Source organism: Eupeodes corollae, chromosome 3, assembly GCF_945859685.1.
Source record: "Eupeodes corollae chromosome 3, idEupCoro1.1, whole genome shotgun sequence".
Classification (NCBI taxonomy): domain Eukaryota; kingdom Metazoa; phylum Arthropoda; class Insecta; order Diptera; family Syrphidae; genus Eupeodes; species Eupeodes corollae.
The window spans coordinates 106,949,044-106,968,442 of record NC_079149.1 but is presented as its reverse complement, the minus strand read 5'-3'; the positions used below and the strand labels follow the sequence as shown (position 1 = coordinate 106,968,442).

General features: G+C 34.1%; 1 protein-coding gene across 1 annotated transcript in view; it reads left to right on the top strand.

Annotated features, from left to right (window-relative positions):
• LOC129952627 (transcription factor stalky) overlaps window positions 1-14,537 on the top strand; it is a 33,582-nt gene extending 19,045 nt beyond the window's left edge. Inside the window, exons 2-3 of the mRNA XM_056065356.1 lie at window positions 13,265-13,345; window positions 13,418-14,537. Of these exons, the coding sequence (XP_055921331.1) occupies window positions 13,265-13,345; window positions 13,418-14,214 (878 nt within the window). The 3' untranslated portion in view covers window positions 14,215-14,537. The remainder of the gene's footprint in view (window positions 1-13,264; window positions 13,346-13,417) is intronic.
• The last annotated feature ends 4,862 nt before the right edge of the window (window positions 14,538-19,399 follow it).

The following is a 19,399-nucleotide window of genomic DNA, read 5'->3' as shown; positions in this document are numbered from 1 at the left end:
AAAGATTGCAAATTCTTTTCCATGACGGAACCAAGTGAATCAGAAGAAATACACAGGTGTCATCTGCAAAAATAGATTTATTGCAATTTTGCAAGACAAGAAAACCATCATTAAAAACTGTGTATTGGGCCAAGAAGGAATCGTGGAGGCACGCCTACTCTGCACTTAAACATTTCCGAAAGATTGTTGTTAACAGAATCAACTTAAGTTCTTGATAATATAAATGAATCCAAACAGAATCAAATCAATTAGTAAAATAGGTTTTAATGATTTTGGTTATTCGATCGATTAGGTGGACTGTACTATGGTACGCTCGAAATCCAAATTGCGGAGGCGGAATGTTTTTATTGTTAATGAGAGCCATTAGTTTGTTTTTAATTATTTTTTCAAAACACTTACTCACAGATCTTAATAAACTCACAGAACGATAACTAACGTTTTTTCCAGGTTTCAAAATTAAACTAATTTTAGCATTTTTCCAAACTATTTGAAAGTAGCTTGATTTGATACAATAGTTGAACAAATTTAAAAGAAATGTTATCCCTGACCTTGGAGGGTTTTAAAAGCAAAGATTTTTATATTATCAAAGCCAGCTGACTTTCGAGTATTCAATTCATTGAGTGTGTCAATAAGTTCGTTAATTGTAACATACTCGTCTTGATCATTTAAGATGCTTGAGTTGGTCAAATGTAGTGATTTCAGAACAACTGATTCCACATTGCTATTTGTTGTGGAGTCGTTTGTTAGTGTATGGCTTTCCGTAAGTATTTTGCCTAAGGCGTTTGCCTTCGTAGAATCAGTTAAGGCTACTTGCCCATTATCTAGTAGTAATCTGGGTATATTTAAGTAAAGCTTCTTAATAGCCTTTACAATGTTCCAGACATTTTTATACAACCAATATATTTTAAGTATTGAATCTCAGGTAAAAATAAATAGTAAATGTTTCTTTAAGTTTATAAATGACAAAAAAAGTTCCACCGGAATTCCGAATTCTATACGTTATAATGGTCAAACATCTAGTGATCCGTCTACAATCTGTAATTTTTTTGCTGACTTATTTCAATCCATCTATAATCCTTCTTATAATTAAACGAGGCCTTGGTTGATGTCTTCATCTCAATTGATTAATATAAACCAATTAACAGTTGATAAAGAAGATATTATCTGTGAACTTTTAAAGTTACATGAAGATAAACACTCTGGGTATGATGGAATTGCTCCTATTGTTTTAAAAAAAAATGCTCTATTTCCTTAGATATCCCCCTTGAAATCATTTTCAACCGTTCTCTCCGTGAAGGTTGCTTTTTAAAACAATGAGAGTTCCTTTATTTATCCCGTTTTTAAATCAGGATCCAAAAATGATGTAACCAACTATCGTCCGATTTGCAAAATATCTGTGATCCCTAACCTATTTGAAAAAATTATTTATAAAAAAATACTTTTTATTTGTGAAAGAAATAATCTCGTCTTTGCAGCATGGTTTTATCAGTGGTAGATCAACTACAACTAATCTTATAATTTTTAGTAATTATGTACTCAAAGCTCTAGAACAAGGAAACCAATGTGACGTGGTGTATACTGATTTCGCGAAAGCGTTCGACAGAGTTGATCACTAAATATTAATTTCCAAATTGCATAACATCGGTTTTTATTCCAATTTTTTGTCATGGTTTAAATCTTACCTTACTGGCAGAATTCAATATGTTCGTATTAATAATGTTACTTCCAACCCTGTATTTGTTACTTCCGGTGTCCCACAAGGAAGTCATTTGGGTCCTCTCCTATTTCTCTTGTTTATCAATGATATTCCCAGTTGTCTAAAAAATTGTTCTTGTTTGATGTATGCTGACGACCTTAAATTATTCCTGCGCATTAATTCTATTTCAGATTGTATAAAGCTGCAGAATGATCTTAATAATCTTTCCGTTTGGTGTTCTAACAACGATATTCATTTAAATGTTTCTAAATGTCATAGTATGTTATTCTATCGCGGCACCTCTCCAATTATATTTTCTTACAGTTTACTTGGGTCAACCTTAACACAAGTCACTGAGAAAAAAGATTTGGTTGTAATCTTTGATTTAAAATTCAAATTCGCTAATCACATTGACTATATTATTTCTAAGGCCAGTTCTATGCTTGGATCTATTTCCAGAAACGCTAAAGACTTCTCTGATCCATACACTCTTAGAGCCTTATATTTTTTATATGTTCGCTCAATTTTAGAATACTGCTCATCTACCTGGAATCCTATGTATAAAACTTATTCGGCGAGAATTGAACGAATTCAGAAAAGCTTTACTAGAATTGCAATTCGGAAGTTGTGTTGGAACACGGATATGCCTTCATATAATACCAGGTGTTTGTTGTTGGGTATTCTATCCCTAGAATCACGACGTATTTATTTCGATGTAATGCTTGTCACAGATTTAATAAATTATAAAATCAATTGCCCTCACTTGCTTTCATTGATTGGATTTCATGTTCCTTGTTGTGAATTACGTAATAATCGTTTATTTTGTGTACCCTTTCATAGGGTCAATTATGGAATCAATGAACCCTTAACTTGCTGTTTAAGACAAGCTTATTCTGTTTGTAATGCTATCGATTTTAATTTATATTTAAGTAGGGACTGTTTAAAAAAAATTGTTATTAATAATAAACTTCGGTGGTTAATGTTAATTGTACATTCTTTTTTTTGTTTTATTTATTATTATTTATATAAACTTACTATTGTTCTAAGTAGTCTTAAAGAGCTGTGTCTCTGGTTGATGAATAAATAAATAAATAAATAAAAAGAAAGGTTTACCACCTTTTTCTAGACATCTTCATTTTTGGTTCCATTCATGGTTTCTAAAGCTAGCAACGCCTTCCTTAATCAAATTTGTAAGAATTTTCATTTCGGTTGAGTAATAATTAATTCTCGTCCGTATCCATCTTCTTCTGAAGCTGTTTCTGATTTAAATGAGTTTTACTAAGTTAGGAGGAAGAACCGTCTTGCTATTTACCCTTATTAGTTTCAAAGGAACAGATTGTTCAACACCTTCTATAACAGCTTTAACCTTTTGATCAATTTCTGAAATGGATATATCGGAATGAAGATTAGGAACATTTCTTAGTTTGGAACTCAATTGTTAATTACCATTTCTAAAAATGTGAAAAAACATTTAAAAAATTTAGATGCAAAAAGCCAGAAAATGAGAAAGTTTGCCAAAAATATTTGATCTTTCAACCTAAGAAACTCAAATATAATTAGATATGAAGAATTGTTGAATTGAATTTCTGGGATTTCTTTTACTTACTCATACATTAAAGCTGATGCTTGAAGATTAATTCTAAAAAAAATACTCCTTTGCGTAAACCTTTTGCAAATATTTCGATCAAAAAGGAGTCAACTAAACTTACAAATTAAAGAAAGAAACATTTTTGTTTTTTGAGTTCAAAGAAGTAGGCACAACATTTCTCTAAGAATTAAAACAAACAAACTTAGCTACGAAAAAAAGTTGGGGAAATACTATAGTAAGTAAGTAAGTAATTCATTAATTTATTGTTTCGTTTTGCTTTTGATACATTGTTTACAATTTTTATGAATACATAATTTTCTAGGTATAAATGATAAACACAAATTTAAAATTAAAATTAAACAAATTCCAAAGGTTGCATTTCTGTAGGCACAAAAAACGGGACTTGTACTTATGAAGTGGAAGCAATCTTCTTTTGCTATCAAATCACATAGCGTGCAAAACTGATTAAAACTATTGTTGTATGGTGATCCGTTTAAGCTAAGGACTTCACATCTTGTTTTAAATATTAAGGATATTTGACTGTAATTCAGTGAATCATTAGAGAAGTTTGATTCCATAAAATTCAGAGTCAGTTGTGAGTAAAGAATCCTGCTTTGTGATTTTGAGCTTCCTCCATCGCGTTCCAAATTATCATAGCTTTGTATGATTTTGTAGAAAACCTCTTTAGCATGAGTGAAATATGATGGATTCAGCGATATTGTTTTTGCAAACGCGTTTCCAAGAGCTTTCCATATCGACATCCACCAGTCCTCGTTTCTTAGCTCAAAAAGTGCTATTCGTTTTGTCAGTCGGTCATCATGATGAAATAAAACCTTTAAAATGTAGTCTGCTTGTAATTTAAGTGTGCTAGTAAATATTTTTGGGAGTCCTGTTTCCAGATACAAGGCATAGTGAGTTGTTTTTAGGATAAATCAAAAATATTCTTTAAAAAACATCTGTGAAACTTTTCTATCTCCTCGTATTCGTTGATTCCCCATACTTTTTGTAACAACTTTAAATACCTTGTATTTTGCAGATAAAACTATTCCTTGGTTTGAAAATATGATTAATCCAGGCTAGATTTAACAAACTTTGTTAAGCCTTGGCTTTGACATTAACGTGATTTTTAAAATCTATTGTTTTATTAGAAATCACTCCCAGGTACTTGTATTCATTAGTAATCTGTAGAGGGTTTCCATTAAAGTGCCAATTGCAGGTAGGGTGGTTACGTGAAGATCTCGAGAAAACCATTATTTTTGATTTATCTACATTAATGACAAGTCCCCATTTATCGCAATAATCAGCTAGACGATTTATTAGTAGTTGGAGATTTTCAGGAGACTCCGAGAGTAATACCAGGTCATCAGCATATTAAGGAACTTTTACTTTCAAGTCAGCAATGTGAAGACCTCCAGGTAGATGAGCTTCAATAACATTAATAAAATAGAAGAGCAATTAAAAGGCTTCCTGGTTTCAAACCATTCCGAGTATGTTGAACCATCCCAGACAAATGCTTTTGATTCGGAATACATTTCCTTTACAATTCGGATGAACTGCGTAGATATACCTAGCTAAAGTTAAGTAAAGTTTGTAGAAAAGTGCATACCGATTCACCAGGTCAAAAGAAGACTTAAAGTCAACGAAAAATGCATAAATGAGCGATATAAAAATTAAAAACTACTTTAACAACAGTGTTGCCAAATACTATAGTGTAGCACTCACAAATTAATCCCGGCAGAATTTCTTCTCACTGCAATTTTAGAAAGATTCAAAGCTTATTTAATTAATATATATAAAACATTCATTACGTTTTTCAATTAGCCGCTCGAAAGTGTGACTTTTGATGCTTTTGGAACATTCATGTTCTTGAAATTCATGTTAAAATCTCAATTCTAGAGCATCAAAAGCAAGTCGAATTTAAAAAGTAGATTTCTTCCATTTATTAAAATATTAAAGATAAACACAATTTAAGAAAGCCTTTAAGGCTGGTTGTCCGATTCATATTTTGTTTTATTACAAAATAATTGTAGAGTTTTCTTAATATACCAATTGAAATGTTTGCATAATGTTGTCCAATTGTAACTTTCAAGTCCCGATTTTAAGTTTCATACACTTTGGACTTCAAATATCCCCATAAAAATAAGTCACACAAGTACAAATATGGTTATCAAAACGGCGCACTACAGCGCTAATTGGATCTTAGGCTAGGTTGCCTTGAGATCGCCATTTCTACCTACAAATATGGTACGTTTTATTTTCCTTCTTCAACCTACACCAACTTTCTTAATAGCTTTCAGTAGGGTTCGCCCCATGGTTCTGTCAAAAAATAAGGACCGATTGTAAGCGTGGTTCTTACTGACTTCGGAAGATTTATGGCTGAAACACAAACACGTTCCAGCTTCGAGGTTGCTTTGAATGAAACTTCCGATATGAAATTTCTAAAATGGCACTTCTGTTATTAGCAGCTGTTATTTTTGTACAAAATACAAAAATATGTGAGTTTTGAAATCGAAAAAATTAAATTTATCGCGGAATTAGCTTACACAGCCAATAATAACCAATGGAAATCTCTCCAAAAGCAAATGAATTTTTCTTATTGACTTTTTTGCAGCTGTTGAACTGTCAGAAAAAGCAAATGTTAAACAAATTTGACCTAGAGCTTCCGTTTTGTAGTCACATTACGTAACATTACGTTATTTGCTTACGATTGTCAAATGAAACGTGAGGTCGAAGCTTCATTGTGATAGCCTGCATTGGATTCTTATGGCTGAACTCGTAAACGTCAGGCGAAGCCGAAGAATGTGTGTGTTCAGCCACTAAACACAGAGCTTGATTCTCTTCTGAAATTTGGTAACTTATTCCACTTTCAATACGGTGAAAAAAAAACAATGTACTGAAACAATGTAGAATCTTTCCAATGCCGTGCAGAATGATTCGTTTCTCTAGCTCAAATAGAGCTGGGGTTATGATTTAAAAAAATTAATGAATTTTCTTCTTTTTTTTTTGTTTGTTTCTCTAAAAATATTTATTTATTTAACCCTTAATTTTTTACTTAAAAGCATGTAAAGGGTGATTTTTTTGAGGTTAGGATTTTCATGCATTAGTATTTGACAGATCACGCGGGATTTCAGACAGACATAGTGTCAAACAGAAAGATGCTCAGTATGCTTTGACATTTCATCATGAATAGACTTACTAACGAGCAACGATTGCAAATCATTGAATTTTATTACCAAAATCAGTGTTCGGTTCGAAATGTGTTTCGCGCTTTACGTCCGATTTATGGTCTACATAATCGACCAAGTGAGCAAACAATTAATGCGATTGTGACCAAGTTTCGCACTCAGTTTACTTTATTGGACATTATTGCGTCTGTTTCTGAGAGTGCTGCTGAAGACCGTGAAATGTCGATTCGTCGCCGTTCGCAGCAATTGGGTTTGTGTTATTCGACCACATGGAAGATTTTACGCAAAGATCTTGGTGTAAAACCGTATAAAATACAGCTCATGCAAGAACTGAAGCCGAACGATCTGCCACAACGTCGAATTTTCAGTGAATGGGTCCTAGAAAAGTTGGCAGAAAATCCGCTTTTTTATCGACAAATTTTGTTCAGCGATGAGGCTCATTTCTGGTTGAATGGCTACGTAAATAAGCAAAATTGCCGCATTTGGAGTGACGAGCAACCAGAAGCCGTTCAAGAACTGCCCATGCATCCCGAAAAATGCACTGTTTGGTGTGGTTTGTACGCTGGTGGAATCATTGGACCGTATTTTTTCAAAGATGCTGTTGGACGCAACGTTACGGTGAATGGCGATCGCTATCGTTCAATGCTAACAAACTTTTTGTTGCCAAAAATGGAAGAACTGAACTTGGTTGACATGTGGTTTCAACAAGATGGCGCTACATGCCACACAGCTCGCGATTCTATGGCCATTTTGAGGGAAAACTTCGGAGAACAATTCATCTCAAGGAATGGACCGGTAAGTTGGCCACAAAGATCATGCGATTTGACGCCTTTAGACTATTTTTTGTGGGACTACGTCAAGTCTAAAGTCTTCACAAATAAGACAGCAACTATTAAAGCTTTGGAAGACAACATTTCCGAAGAAATTCGGGCTATTTCGGCCGAAATGCTCGAAAAAGTTACCCAAAATTGGACTTTCCGAATGGACCACCTAAGACGCAGCCGTGGTCAACATTTAAATGAAATTATGTAAATGTCATGGATCAATCTAACGTTTCAAATAAAGAATCGATGAGATTTTGCAAATTTTATGCGTTTTTTTTTTTTTAAAGTTCTCAAGCTCTTAAAAAATCACCGTTTATTTAAAACAATATTTCACTTTTATACATCGAACATGTGTAAAACAGTCCATTGTGTGATTTTGGCTTGGAATTTTGTGTGTATCGAATTAAAGTCAACTTTTTGTCATTCATAATGAGTTATTGCGGTTAGTCCTAAAATAAGGTGTTAACTTTTTTGGTGACTCAGTGGGATGGTTTGGGTTTTTTTGTAAAATTTGATTTAATCAATTAAGACATAATTCACAACCAAGGTGACAAACATTTATTATGAATTTAAAAGAGAGAATTTTTATAACCAGGATTTGATGATAAGATAAAATAAAAAACCTTGTGTGAATCTTTCAAGTTGAGCTTAGTTGTATGGGAACGGTCCTCATCTTTCAAGCTTGTAACATTCGCAAGATACAATTATTGTATTCACAAGATAAAAATGTCGAGATGAAATTGAGATTTATTAATTAATTTACTTATGAACTTGATCGTACATACTAGGTTTCTAATATCTAGAGAGTTCAATGGTCCAAATAGAAGCAATTATATGATATCATTACTTATGTTTTGCATCAAGAATTAAGGCTAAATTAAAAGATATTAAAATGAATTATATACAAATCTATTTGAGTGATATGAAAACCATTGAACTTGTTGACCTCCTGTTGAAATGAACAAACATGTGTAAGATAAGTATAATTTGTTGGCAAGAAATATTGTTGATTTTTAACTTTTTTCTGTTGGCTTTTTGCAACTAGGTTGATTAACGTCTGTGTGTCATTGTGTCGATTGAAGGTTTTAACTAAATATCTATCTAACTAGTTTAACACACTATAAAAATACATATATATACATACATATATTAGATTTAGATATAGATAGTATGTTTATTTGTTTTTGTTTTTTACTATTAACTTTTGATGCCAACAAATTGATATGTTTTGTGAATAAGTTTTCTTTTTTTTTATATTTTGTTGATATGTTATTTATAGTCCGCACGTATATTAATGTTTCTTATTTGATTGGTATAATTTAAAAATTTTGTGTATGCATTTAATTTAGTGAAAGGAAGTGTTAGTTATTTAAATATGTTTCATAGGTGTTAGACCTTGTTAATATACCTAATAATTCAAAGATTGTCAAGATTAAATAGGTGAATAAGTTAACAAGCAACAGAAATCGGTCATTTGGTGTTCTTGATTACTAAAACGAATTTCGATACAAGTTTGTTTTCGAAAATATTGATTTCCTGACAAATTTTTGATTTAAAACTAAGTAAGCCAGATTTTTAAAAATATTGTCAGTTCAATCGTACTCTGGAAATATTGACCACGACTTGATATATGTACTTTATCCATCTTGATGGTTCAGTTTTGTCGTGTTTTTTTTGTTCAACACACAACAAGCGGTATTTCACTTATAATGCTTCTGATATTTTAGTGCCTTCAAATGATGCAATCATAGCAGATTGGGTATGAATGGGAACTTAACGTCTAATGACAATTCACAGGTTTCTCGAAACTCAGCTTTCAACATATGAGTCACTAATTGTTCACAGCGATACGTTTGAACTTTACAATATAGTGTGAAAAACAAGATTACTAAAATGGTAGCCGAGGGAAGATTCGGAACATGCGATTTTTCTGAATTAATTTTCAACCAATTTTCACTTTTTTTGCACGTTCCGGGAGCTATTTATCTTGCCTAGCCCCAAAGAAAAAAATCGAAAGTTTGTTTTGTGTGATATTATTATCCAGTTGAAGATGAAAAAGTGAAACTACATGACCAAGATTGCCATTGAATTTACAGAGTACAAATTTTCTAGTTACTGGCAAATTGTTGTTGAAACGTAAGATATTCGAAAGGCTGAATTTAAGGTGATTTCGGTTTCTTGAAATTTATTTCAATCTGGTAAAAACCCTTTCATCCATTTCATTTGACAAATTTTGCTTCGATTTGACTTATATGGCTTGTATTTTGTTAGATTGTGTAAAATTATTTCACAAATAAATCGTTCTTAAAAACATGGAAACTGTTAAAAATGAATTATATCTAACATCAGCTCAATTACTATTTTGAAAAGAGGCTGAGGTTATCGTGTTTTTTGTTAAAAAATTTATCGATGAAATTATTCTTAAAAATTAAAAAATTAATACAAATATTTTCCATATGATGAAATAGTTTGATTTCAAAATCTTTTTTTTGTTATCGAGATTTTTAGTGGAATACCAATTTTAGTAGAATTTCTTAAACGTTTTAATTTCTTATATAAACAAATACAAATTGGGATGAATACAATTAATTTGAAGTCAATATCTTCTATTGTCCACGAGATATCGAGAGCCGAACATCAATTTTAATTTTTTTATGAAAAAAGCAGAATGGTGCATTTTTATAAAAAATGTACAGAATGCTAAAAACAATATTTTCTGTGAGATAAAATTAGTTTAAATCCAATATTTTTAAATTTTAAAAAGATTTTTGAGTCGAAATTTATATTTTGTAAAAAAACTATGAATTTGATTTTTGACGAATATAACCGAATGTTGCAAACAATATTTTTTATAAGATAAAATTAGTTGGAAGCCAAAATCTCAATTTATACCAACTTTGAGTTATGTTTTTTTTAATAAAAAAAACTGTCATTTTTCAAAATTTAACCAGATGTTAAAAACGTTATTTTTCGTTGCACAAAGTTGTTTTGGAGATGAAATCATCTTTTATTCGTAAAATTTTTGAGGTGACAATTTTTTTAAGTTTTTTTGATTTATAAAAAAAACCATTAATTGGATTTTTTCCAAAAATATACTTGTTTTGTATCACTTTACAATGTATAATATAAAATTTAATTCAAGTCTCTGGCGTTATTGGTTCGTGAGATATTTAAAGTTAACCAACATTTTCACCTTTTTTTAATTTGCTATGGTAAAAAAACACGCACGCAATTTTCTTGAGAGACCTTTCTGCATTATTATCTGTATAACAAAATGTTCGATATCTCTACTGGTTCTTGAGCTATGGATGACGAAAAAACTTCGCTAACGTACGTATACTCGCTCGCACAGATATCTCTCTAAGAATCTTTTATTTCGACTCTAGGGGCCTTGAAACGTCGAGAAATGTCAACATTTTTAATTCGACAAATCCTTTAGGAGGTTAAAAATAAACCAAGCAAATTAATATTTTGATCCAAATTGTACAGACAACAGTTTCACTAATAATCAAAATATGCGACTGGGTCGCATGCCCAAGTATTTAAAGATTTAAAAAAGTACCAGCAAAATTAGCTTTTCTTCGGAAATTTAAATGCCATTTAATTAGTCAAAAATCTTGTTCGAGAATCCTATAATGTTTTTTTTACATTAATTTTGTATAAATAAAATTTTTTCTTAAAAATATTTTTGTATGTCTTGAATTAGAATATATTATCATACATTTTACATTTGATTTTTGAAAAAAACTGATGACCCGTTTTCAAGATATCCAATTGTGAAAAAATGTAAAATTTTTAATCGGTTCGTTTTTGAGAAAACTGGATTTTTGTAGGGGAAATAAAGAATGAATGAAAAGAACGCCTTAGGTAAATCTACTTAAAAACTTAATTTTAAAGTTGAACTCAATCGACCTGTAGGAGCGAATTCAGACAGACAAATAAACAGCCAGACGGACAGAAGTATCAAATACAAAATTTAACGTTATGAAATCGTATAAAACTTTTAAGCCAATTAAAGTTGAAAAAGTAAAACTACAATATCACGAAACTTCTCATGTCTTGTTGGAACTACATGACGTCCAAGTTGTGATCTTCAATCGCTGATCAAAATTACAGCAAACACCGAGAAGTCGAAAAATTTGGATAATCCGTATCACTTTCACATATTCTTGCATCAATATTTTAGACTGAGCGTGCTTTAATATAATGCGCAGGTCTTGCGACATCAGTTGCGCTTCTACTCAATTGAAATTTCTTCAAAATTTAACTTATTCGGTTAATTATAACGACCATAATCATTGGTTAATTGGTAATAAGTACTTTATAGTACTATTAATATATATTATGATACTTCAGTTAAGAGCGTAATTTGACAGCTCTCAAATATCATCGTTATCAACTTAACACCACAAAATAAATTACTCTTATGGCTGAAACACAAACATGCTTCATCTTCGGCTTCGCCTTACGTTTTTGAGTTCAGCCTTAATAATTCAATGCATGCTGTCACAATGAAGCTTCTACCTCATGTTTCATTTGTCAATCGTAAGGAAATAACGTAATGTGACTCCAAATGGAAGCACTAGTTCAAATTTGCTTAACATTTGCTTTTTCTGACAGTTCAACAGCTGTAAAAAAATGTCAACAAACAAAATATTTACTCTTTGGAGGGATGAAATAATAGAAATGTCATTCAAAGCAACCTCGAAGCAGGCCCACCGTAACGCAACGAAGCTGAAGCGGTGTTGGTGATTCAGCCATGAAGCTTCGACCTCACGTTTCATATGACAATCGTAAGGAAATAACGTAATGTTACGTAATGTGACTCAGAACAGAAGCTCTACTTCAAATTTGCTGAACATTTGCTTTGTATGACAGCTCAACAGCTGTAAATTTAATTTTTCGATTTTAAAACTCATATTTTTTTTATTTTGAGAAAAAATAACAGCTGCTAGAGACATAAGCGCCATTTTAGAAATGTCATATTGAAAGTGTCATTTAAAGCAACCTAGAAGCAGGCCCAACGTAACGCAGATGAAGCCGAAGCTGAAGAGTTTTTGTGTGTTCAGCCATTAATGATTGGATTGACATGTAATTTATTGAGCACGATTTATTTAACGCGGTTTTCATTGATGGCTAAATAAATCAACTTATGTATATTTTATTTTAATCTGGCAAATATCTCTTTCTCGTTCAATTGGAAGAAATTTAAGATCAAAAATGTGTCTTAATTTTGATCTGTCAGTCTGACGTATATGTGGTTCGTGATTTGTTCGATTGTAAAAATTGCTTACAAATATTTAGCAAATAGGTCTTTCTTTCTTAAAAATATGGAAACAGTTTTAATTGAATTAATTTGGGCATCAAGCTCATTTTTCAAAAGTGCACCAAGTGATTACAAGTTTTATTTCAAAATTTGACAGCTTCACAGACTTTAGTTTTACCACAAAAAAAGAATGAAAACGTAATGAATAACCAATGGAAAATTCCATATTTTATTATTTTGGAGGTTCGATATTTGACAAAAATCTTGCGAAAGCTGTCAAAAAAATAAAATTCGAAATAAATGATGAGCTAGAAAATAATTGTTTAAAATATAATAGACACTTACTCGTACAGGAATATATCTGAAATTAGAGAAAACATCTTACAGGTTTAAAACAATCTGCAGCTAATTGGCAGTAAACAAAGTTATTTTTTAAAGAGTACGAACAAATAATAATGTGTAATAATGTAATACATCATATTGTTAACTTCATAATCTTAAGGTTCCATTTATAATTAGGTTATTGTGGTTACAGTTTACCCGTGATATGATGGTTTTTACGTAGGACTGTCATGCCAGTAGTTTTGAACCTGGTTCTCTACGGAATGTTGCTCCAAATTATTTATTTTATTTTTTATTATTATTATAAATAAAAATTAAACCAAAAATACATATTTAAAGTTAACTATTCTTTATATTTTACAGTAACACAAGCGTTAATCGTCCCCCAGGAGCTTCCATCAATCCTTTCGCTTGTCTACTCAAATATTCCTCCTATAAGAAAAGGTAAGCTGCCTAAGTGAATATTTTCAAACACATTAATTCTCCTATAATTTGTAACGTTTTTATTTCCAACAGGAACTGATTCCCGCCTTGGGTTTGGATTCCGTTTGGGTGAACATGCTGATTTTCAAGTTGTAGTTGAACTTGGTCCTCAAAAAGAAACCCGACCTCTTGGTATGAATCAAGATGACGATGACAGTTCAAATAGTAAAAGACAAGTAAATCAAAACGATTACAAAAAAATTCGAAGAATGGCAACACGACCAAGACCACGAACAACTACAACAACAACAACAGCTCGTCCTTTATGGTCAACAGAATCCCCAAATGATTATGCTTGGTTAAGAGATTGGTTTAGTGAATGGACAGGATTCAAAAGTAGAGACAATAATAATTCCAATACCAATACCAATGCAAATAATAATAACCACTCTCGAAAACCAAGCAAAATTCAGAATAAAAACTTTATAAATGAAATAGTGACGAAAAAAGGTTACGTGAAGACTGTTCCAATAATTCCAGAATCCTCATTAAGACAATTGCAACAACTCTACAAAATGGCCACGATGGAGCCAATTGTTGTAGAAGATACAACCCCAAATCCATCGTCGAGTGTTGGGATTAATGATGAAAGAATGAACGAAATTTTATCAAATACACCGAGTCGATTGAGTATAATATCAAGATTTAGGGAAATGCCATCAGCACCTGAGTCTGGGCCGTCTGTGGGTCCAGCTTCAGCTCCAACTTCAGCTCCAGTTCCAGCTCCATCTTCAGCTCCAGTTCTAGTTCCAGCGCCAGCGCCAACGCCAACACGAAAAACGAAAGGGGAAATTACGGATGAACTGATGGATGTAAATTTAGCGGAGTGAAATATATAGAGTGCATAGAGTTCCATTTGGGGGGAATGATATGTACGGGCTTTGGGTTCGGGTTGTGAATTTATGTAGTAAAACAAAAAAAAAACGGTGTATTTTCTAACCTATAAAATAGAGAAGATCGAAATAGCAATTAAATTAGACAAATCTTAATCTTCTTGTAAATTTAAAATTGCCTTGAAACGCTTTTGTATTTAAGAAATAAGATATAAGTATATGTTTAATTATTATTAAACCTTATTTATAAACGAAAACTGTTATTATTTATATATGTACCTATACCTATGTATGATATTGTAAATAAAATTTTATGGTGTCCTAAGATAAAATCGAGGAGTCTTTTTACTGATTGTGAGTTTAAGAGAAGAGAATGTAGAAAAGTCTTTAACTAGGAAGTTACAAAAAGAAACTAGAGACACCTTAGCAACCTTCCTGGCAGTCCTTCTGCAGTACTATAGAAGAAACCTCCGAAGCTTCTAGGCTAGATACAAAATTCTTTTAACAGATGTCTGAAAAATGCAGATAGCTCCTGGACAATTATTCAATTCTCAAAGTAGATCTCAAACCGTAAATTGTAAGGTCTGACCACAAGGGTAACGCCACAACACCCTTGAACCATTTAAATCTGCAGGACCAGCAATGAGATTAAGAATTCTGCGTCATGCCATGTTTGTTCCCTAAAATGTCTGGGCATAATTGTTTGTCTGTCACATTTTGAAGAGTAGGGATTAAATTCTCTCAGAGAGAGGGAAACTGGCAAAAAAGTATGGAATGGTTTGTCTGCCAAAAGCAATGAGAACCAAACCGAACGGAGGACACTAATAAAAGTCAATGTTTGTATGTATAATATTGACATAATTGTAAGATCGAAGCGTGATGTCAGTGGAGCGTTTTTGAGCATTGCGACGGAAGCGAAGAAGATGGGTTTAGTGGTCAATGAGGGCAAGACCAAGTATATACTGTCATTTAACAACGAGGTCTTGGACAGAACGTCACCATGAACAGATATTACTTTGAGGTAGTTCAGACTTTGTCTACCTAGGCACCGGTAAAAACTCACACAACTACACCAGCGCTGAAATCAAACGAAGAATAACACTTGCAAATCGCTGCTTCTTTGGACTTAGAAGGCAATTGAGAAGTAAAGTCCTCTCTCGAGCATGTAAAATCACCATCTATAAGACATTCATCATCCAGGTTCTCATTTATGGCGCTGAGGCCTCGACCCTGTCAAAGAAAGATGAGAGCGTCTTAGGATGCTTCGAGAGAAAAATTCTTCGGGTGATATTTGTTGGTCCCGTACGCATAGATGGAGAATGGAGGAGAAGATATAACGACGAACTCTACGGGCTGTACAGCGACACTGACCTAGTTAGCAGAATTAAAGTCCAACGGCTTAGGTGGCTAGGTCATGTAGAGCGGATGGACATCAACGCTCCAGCCAGGAAGGTCTTCGAATCCAATCCCGAGGGACGGCGCAGTAGAGGAAGACCGCGACTCAGGTGACGCACCCAGGTGGGAGTGGACCTCAACCAACTTGGCGTGCGAAACTGGAGACAGCTAGCTAGGGACCGAGCTGGCTGGAGACGCATGTTGGTTGAGGCCCAGGTCCGCCCCGGACTGTAGCGCCACCTTAAGTAAGTAAGTAAGAAACAGCATTTGGGTAACAATCATTGACAATGAGCTGTTTAGGTCAGACCTAGTGTAACAAATCATAAAAATTATAATATGTACGTACTAAGGAACGCCAAAAGTTTAACAATAGTAAGTTAAAACAACACACCTTTGGGACACTTCGTCTGTCAAGGCAATCACTTACATATATAAAAACTAATTGTTTAAATAAAAAAATAAAAAGCGGTTCATTTAGTTCACTTTTTCTTAGAGTTGAGCATTTTTGCAAATGGTTTCGTTTGAGTTTAAAGGTTTAACTTTTGTTCATTTAAATGTCAAACCGTTTTCATCTGTCAAAAATTAAAACTCCATAAAGCCATAAGTTCGTATATTTCAATACAAATTCCAATTGAACCATTATTTTTCAACTGAGGATAAACAAAAAGAAAAGCATACCGAATGACAAAGATAATTCTTTCTAATGCCATATTTATTGATTCAAAATGTAAACGTCTAAATACGCAATTTATTGAAAAGACTTCATTTTATTGGACTACACTATCAAGTCAATGGCTCTTTATCTTATATTTGGAATTGGAACTACTCGTATCATCTAGTAGTGCGGACAAATTTGACGAGAGTGACTCATCGCTACCATCGCTTTAAAATAAAACTGCAAACATGCACAGCAGCTTCCATTTTAGGGTTTTGATTGTTTTTTTGCTTTATTTGGAAATGTCATTTTTGAAAGAACGAATTTTACACTGCTATCAAACTTTAAATAATAAAAAAAATATGATGATCCAATGCTGTTTTATGTTCTTTTTCTTATCCGGATCAGATCATGGCGATAATAAAACGCTGCTAATACCCTTGTTTTTTGGCATTCTATATACAGTACTATAGTAGAAAATTCCCAAGGAAACCAATCGGCAGCAGCAAGATTTTTGAATTTGGAAATTGGTACAACTGAAAGAAGAGCTTTCAGAATACTGATAAAAAACACAAATAGAAGCAACTTTTGTGAAAATCAAAAGTTAAAATTAACTTCAGTAAAGGAAACTAATAAAATGGAAAATTTTCAAGAAGAAATGGTAAGAAAACATCTTGGAATTGAGATTCTATAAAAAAAGTCCATTTATCAATTGCAGGTTTGACATAAAATAAAAACTTCAAGGAGGGGGTTTGTTCGTAGACTACTGCATTAACATGTGGTGTTGAAGCGAACTTGAAGCTCGCCTCAATTCTTTCTATACCTGAATCGAGTTCGTCTTTATAGCCAGACTTAGGCAAGAAGTCTTGAGCTATAGGTGCATCAATGAGAGCCTCATGACCATACACATCAAAGCTAAATTCGGCAACATTAGCCTGATATGCGCGCACGTCCCCACAGAACAGAAACACGACAACACCAAAGATATGTTTTTCGAGCTCATAGACAAAACATGTAAGCAGTTTCCTAGCTACGATATTAAAATTTTCCTGGGCGATTTTAATGCCAAGCTAGGAAGGGAAGACATCTTTGATGGAATAATCGGGAAAAACAGCCTACACGACAACACTTCCGACAATGGATTCAGGCACATAGATTTTGCTGCGGGGCGAAACGTCATGGTAACCAGTACTCGTTTTCCACACCACAACATCCACAAAGGAACTTGGACTTCTCCAGATCAATCTACCGTCAACCAGATTGACCATATTGCGATCGACGCCAGACACGCTTCCAGCATTATGGATGTACGAACTTTCCGAGGAGCTAACATCGACTCGGACCACTACCTCGTTGTAGCCAGGGTAGCACTTCGGATTTCCAGACCCAAGGCAAAACAGGGAGGTGCTGGGAGAAGATACAACGTCGAACGGCTACAATCGCCAGAGATCGACAAATCCTTTTCCGACCGAGTGACAAGTAACCTCTCTCGAAGTTCTCTGCCGCCAACAGAATGTATCGAAAACCAGTGGCAACATTGCCAAGATGCAATCAGAGAAGCCGCCTCTGATGTGCTGGGTTTCAAACAGCCACCAACAAGGAACCCCTGGTTTGATGAGGAATGTCGGCAGGCAAATGCAGCCAAACAACAGGCACGCAAAGCGGCGCTGAATAAAAGGACGAGAGCTGCTCGTGAGCTCTATGAGCAGAAGAGGCGAGAGGAACGCCGAATTCTCAGAAGGAAAAAGAGACCATGAGAAGCGTGCGGTCGAAGATGTTAAGAGGTTTTAAAGCAGGAATGAGGTTCGAAAGTTTTATGAACAGGTGAAACGAAATTCATAGGTACATAAACCTAGAACCGAAGGCTGCAAAGACGAAAGTGGAAACATCATAGTGAAACAGCAGTCAATGCTACGATATGGAAGGACCACTTCTGCAGACTGTATAACTGCGACGACGAACTAAATTCAATCCCATCCTCCCGACTTAGACACTAAAGATTGCCATATCTAGCATGAAGTCTAATAAAGCCGCTGGAGCGGATGGCTTGAATGCCGAGCTCTTTAAAGCAGCTGGAGATAAGTTGGTTAGGAGCATGCACCAACTTATCTGTAAGATATGGTCGGAAGAAAGCATGCCCGGTGAATGGAACCTCAGTATTGTTTGCCCGATCCTGAAAAAAGGAGACCCTCTAAACTGCACCAACTATAGAGGAATCATGCACCGCCTATAAAATCTTCTCTGCCGTAATATGTGAACGTCTAAAGCCCATCGTCAACAACCTGATAGGTCCTTATCAGTGTGGTTTTAGACCAGAAAGTCCACAGTTGTTCAAATATTCACATTACGGCAGATCCTGGAAAAACCCCAAGAACACCAAATCGACAACCACCATCTTTTCATCGATTTCAAATCCGAATATGAAGGTATCTACATGGACGAGCTGTATAGAACCATGTCTAGTTTTGGCATCCCTGCCAAACTAGTCCGTTTGTGCAGGATGACCACGGAGAATTCACGCTGCTTCATAAAGGTTGGAAACAACTTAACAGAACCTTTCGGTGTCAAAAAAGGTTTTAGACAAGGTGATGCACGGTCATGCGATTTTTTTAGCATCGTACTTGCAAGAATAGTGCAGAGCTCACACGTCAACACTAGAGGCACTATCTTTCAAAATTCTGTCCAATTACTGGCATATGCTGATGACATTGACATAATCGGAAGAACTCAGCGTGATGTCAATGGGGCTTTTGTGAGTATTGAGGCAGAGGCGGCAAAAATGGGTTTAACGGTTAATGAGGACAAAACAAAATACATGCTGTCGTCAAGAAAGGACATACACCACCGATGTCTTGATCAAAACGTCACTCATCTACCTAGGCTCCGCTGTAAAAGCAGAAAACAACATCAGCGCTGAGATCAAACAAAGAATAACTCTTTCTAACCGCTGTTTTTTTGGGCTAAGAAAGCAATTGAGTTGTAAAGTCCTTCTCGAGTTACCAAAGTGTCGCTTTGTAAAACCCTTATCATCCCCGTCCTGCTAATACGGTGCAGAAGCATGGACTATGACAAAAGCGGATGAAAGCACCTTGGGTTGTTTCGAGAGAAAAGTTCTTCGAGCGATCTACGGTC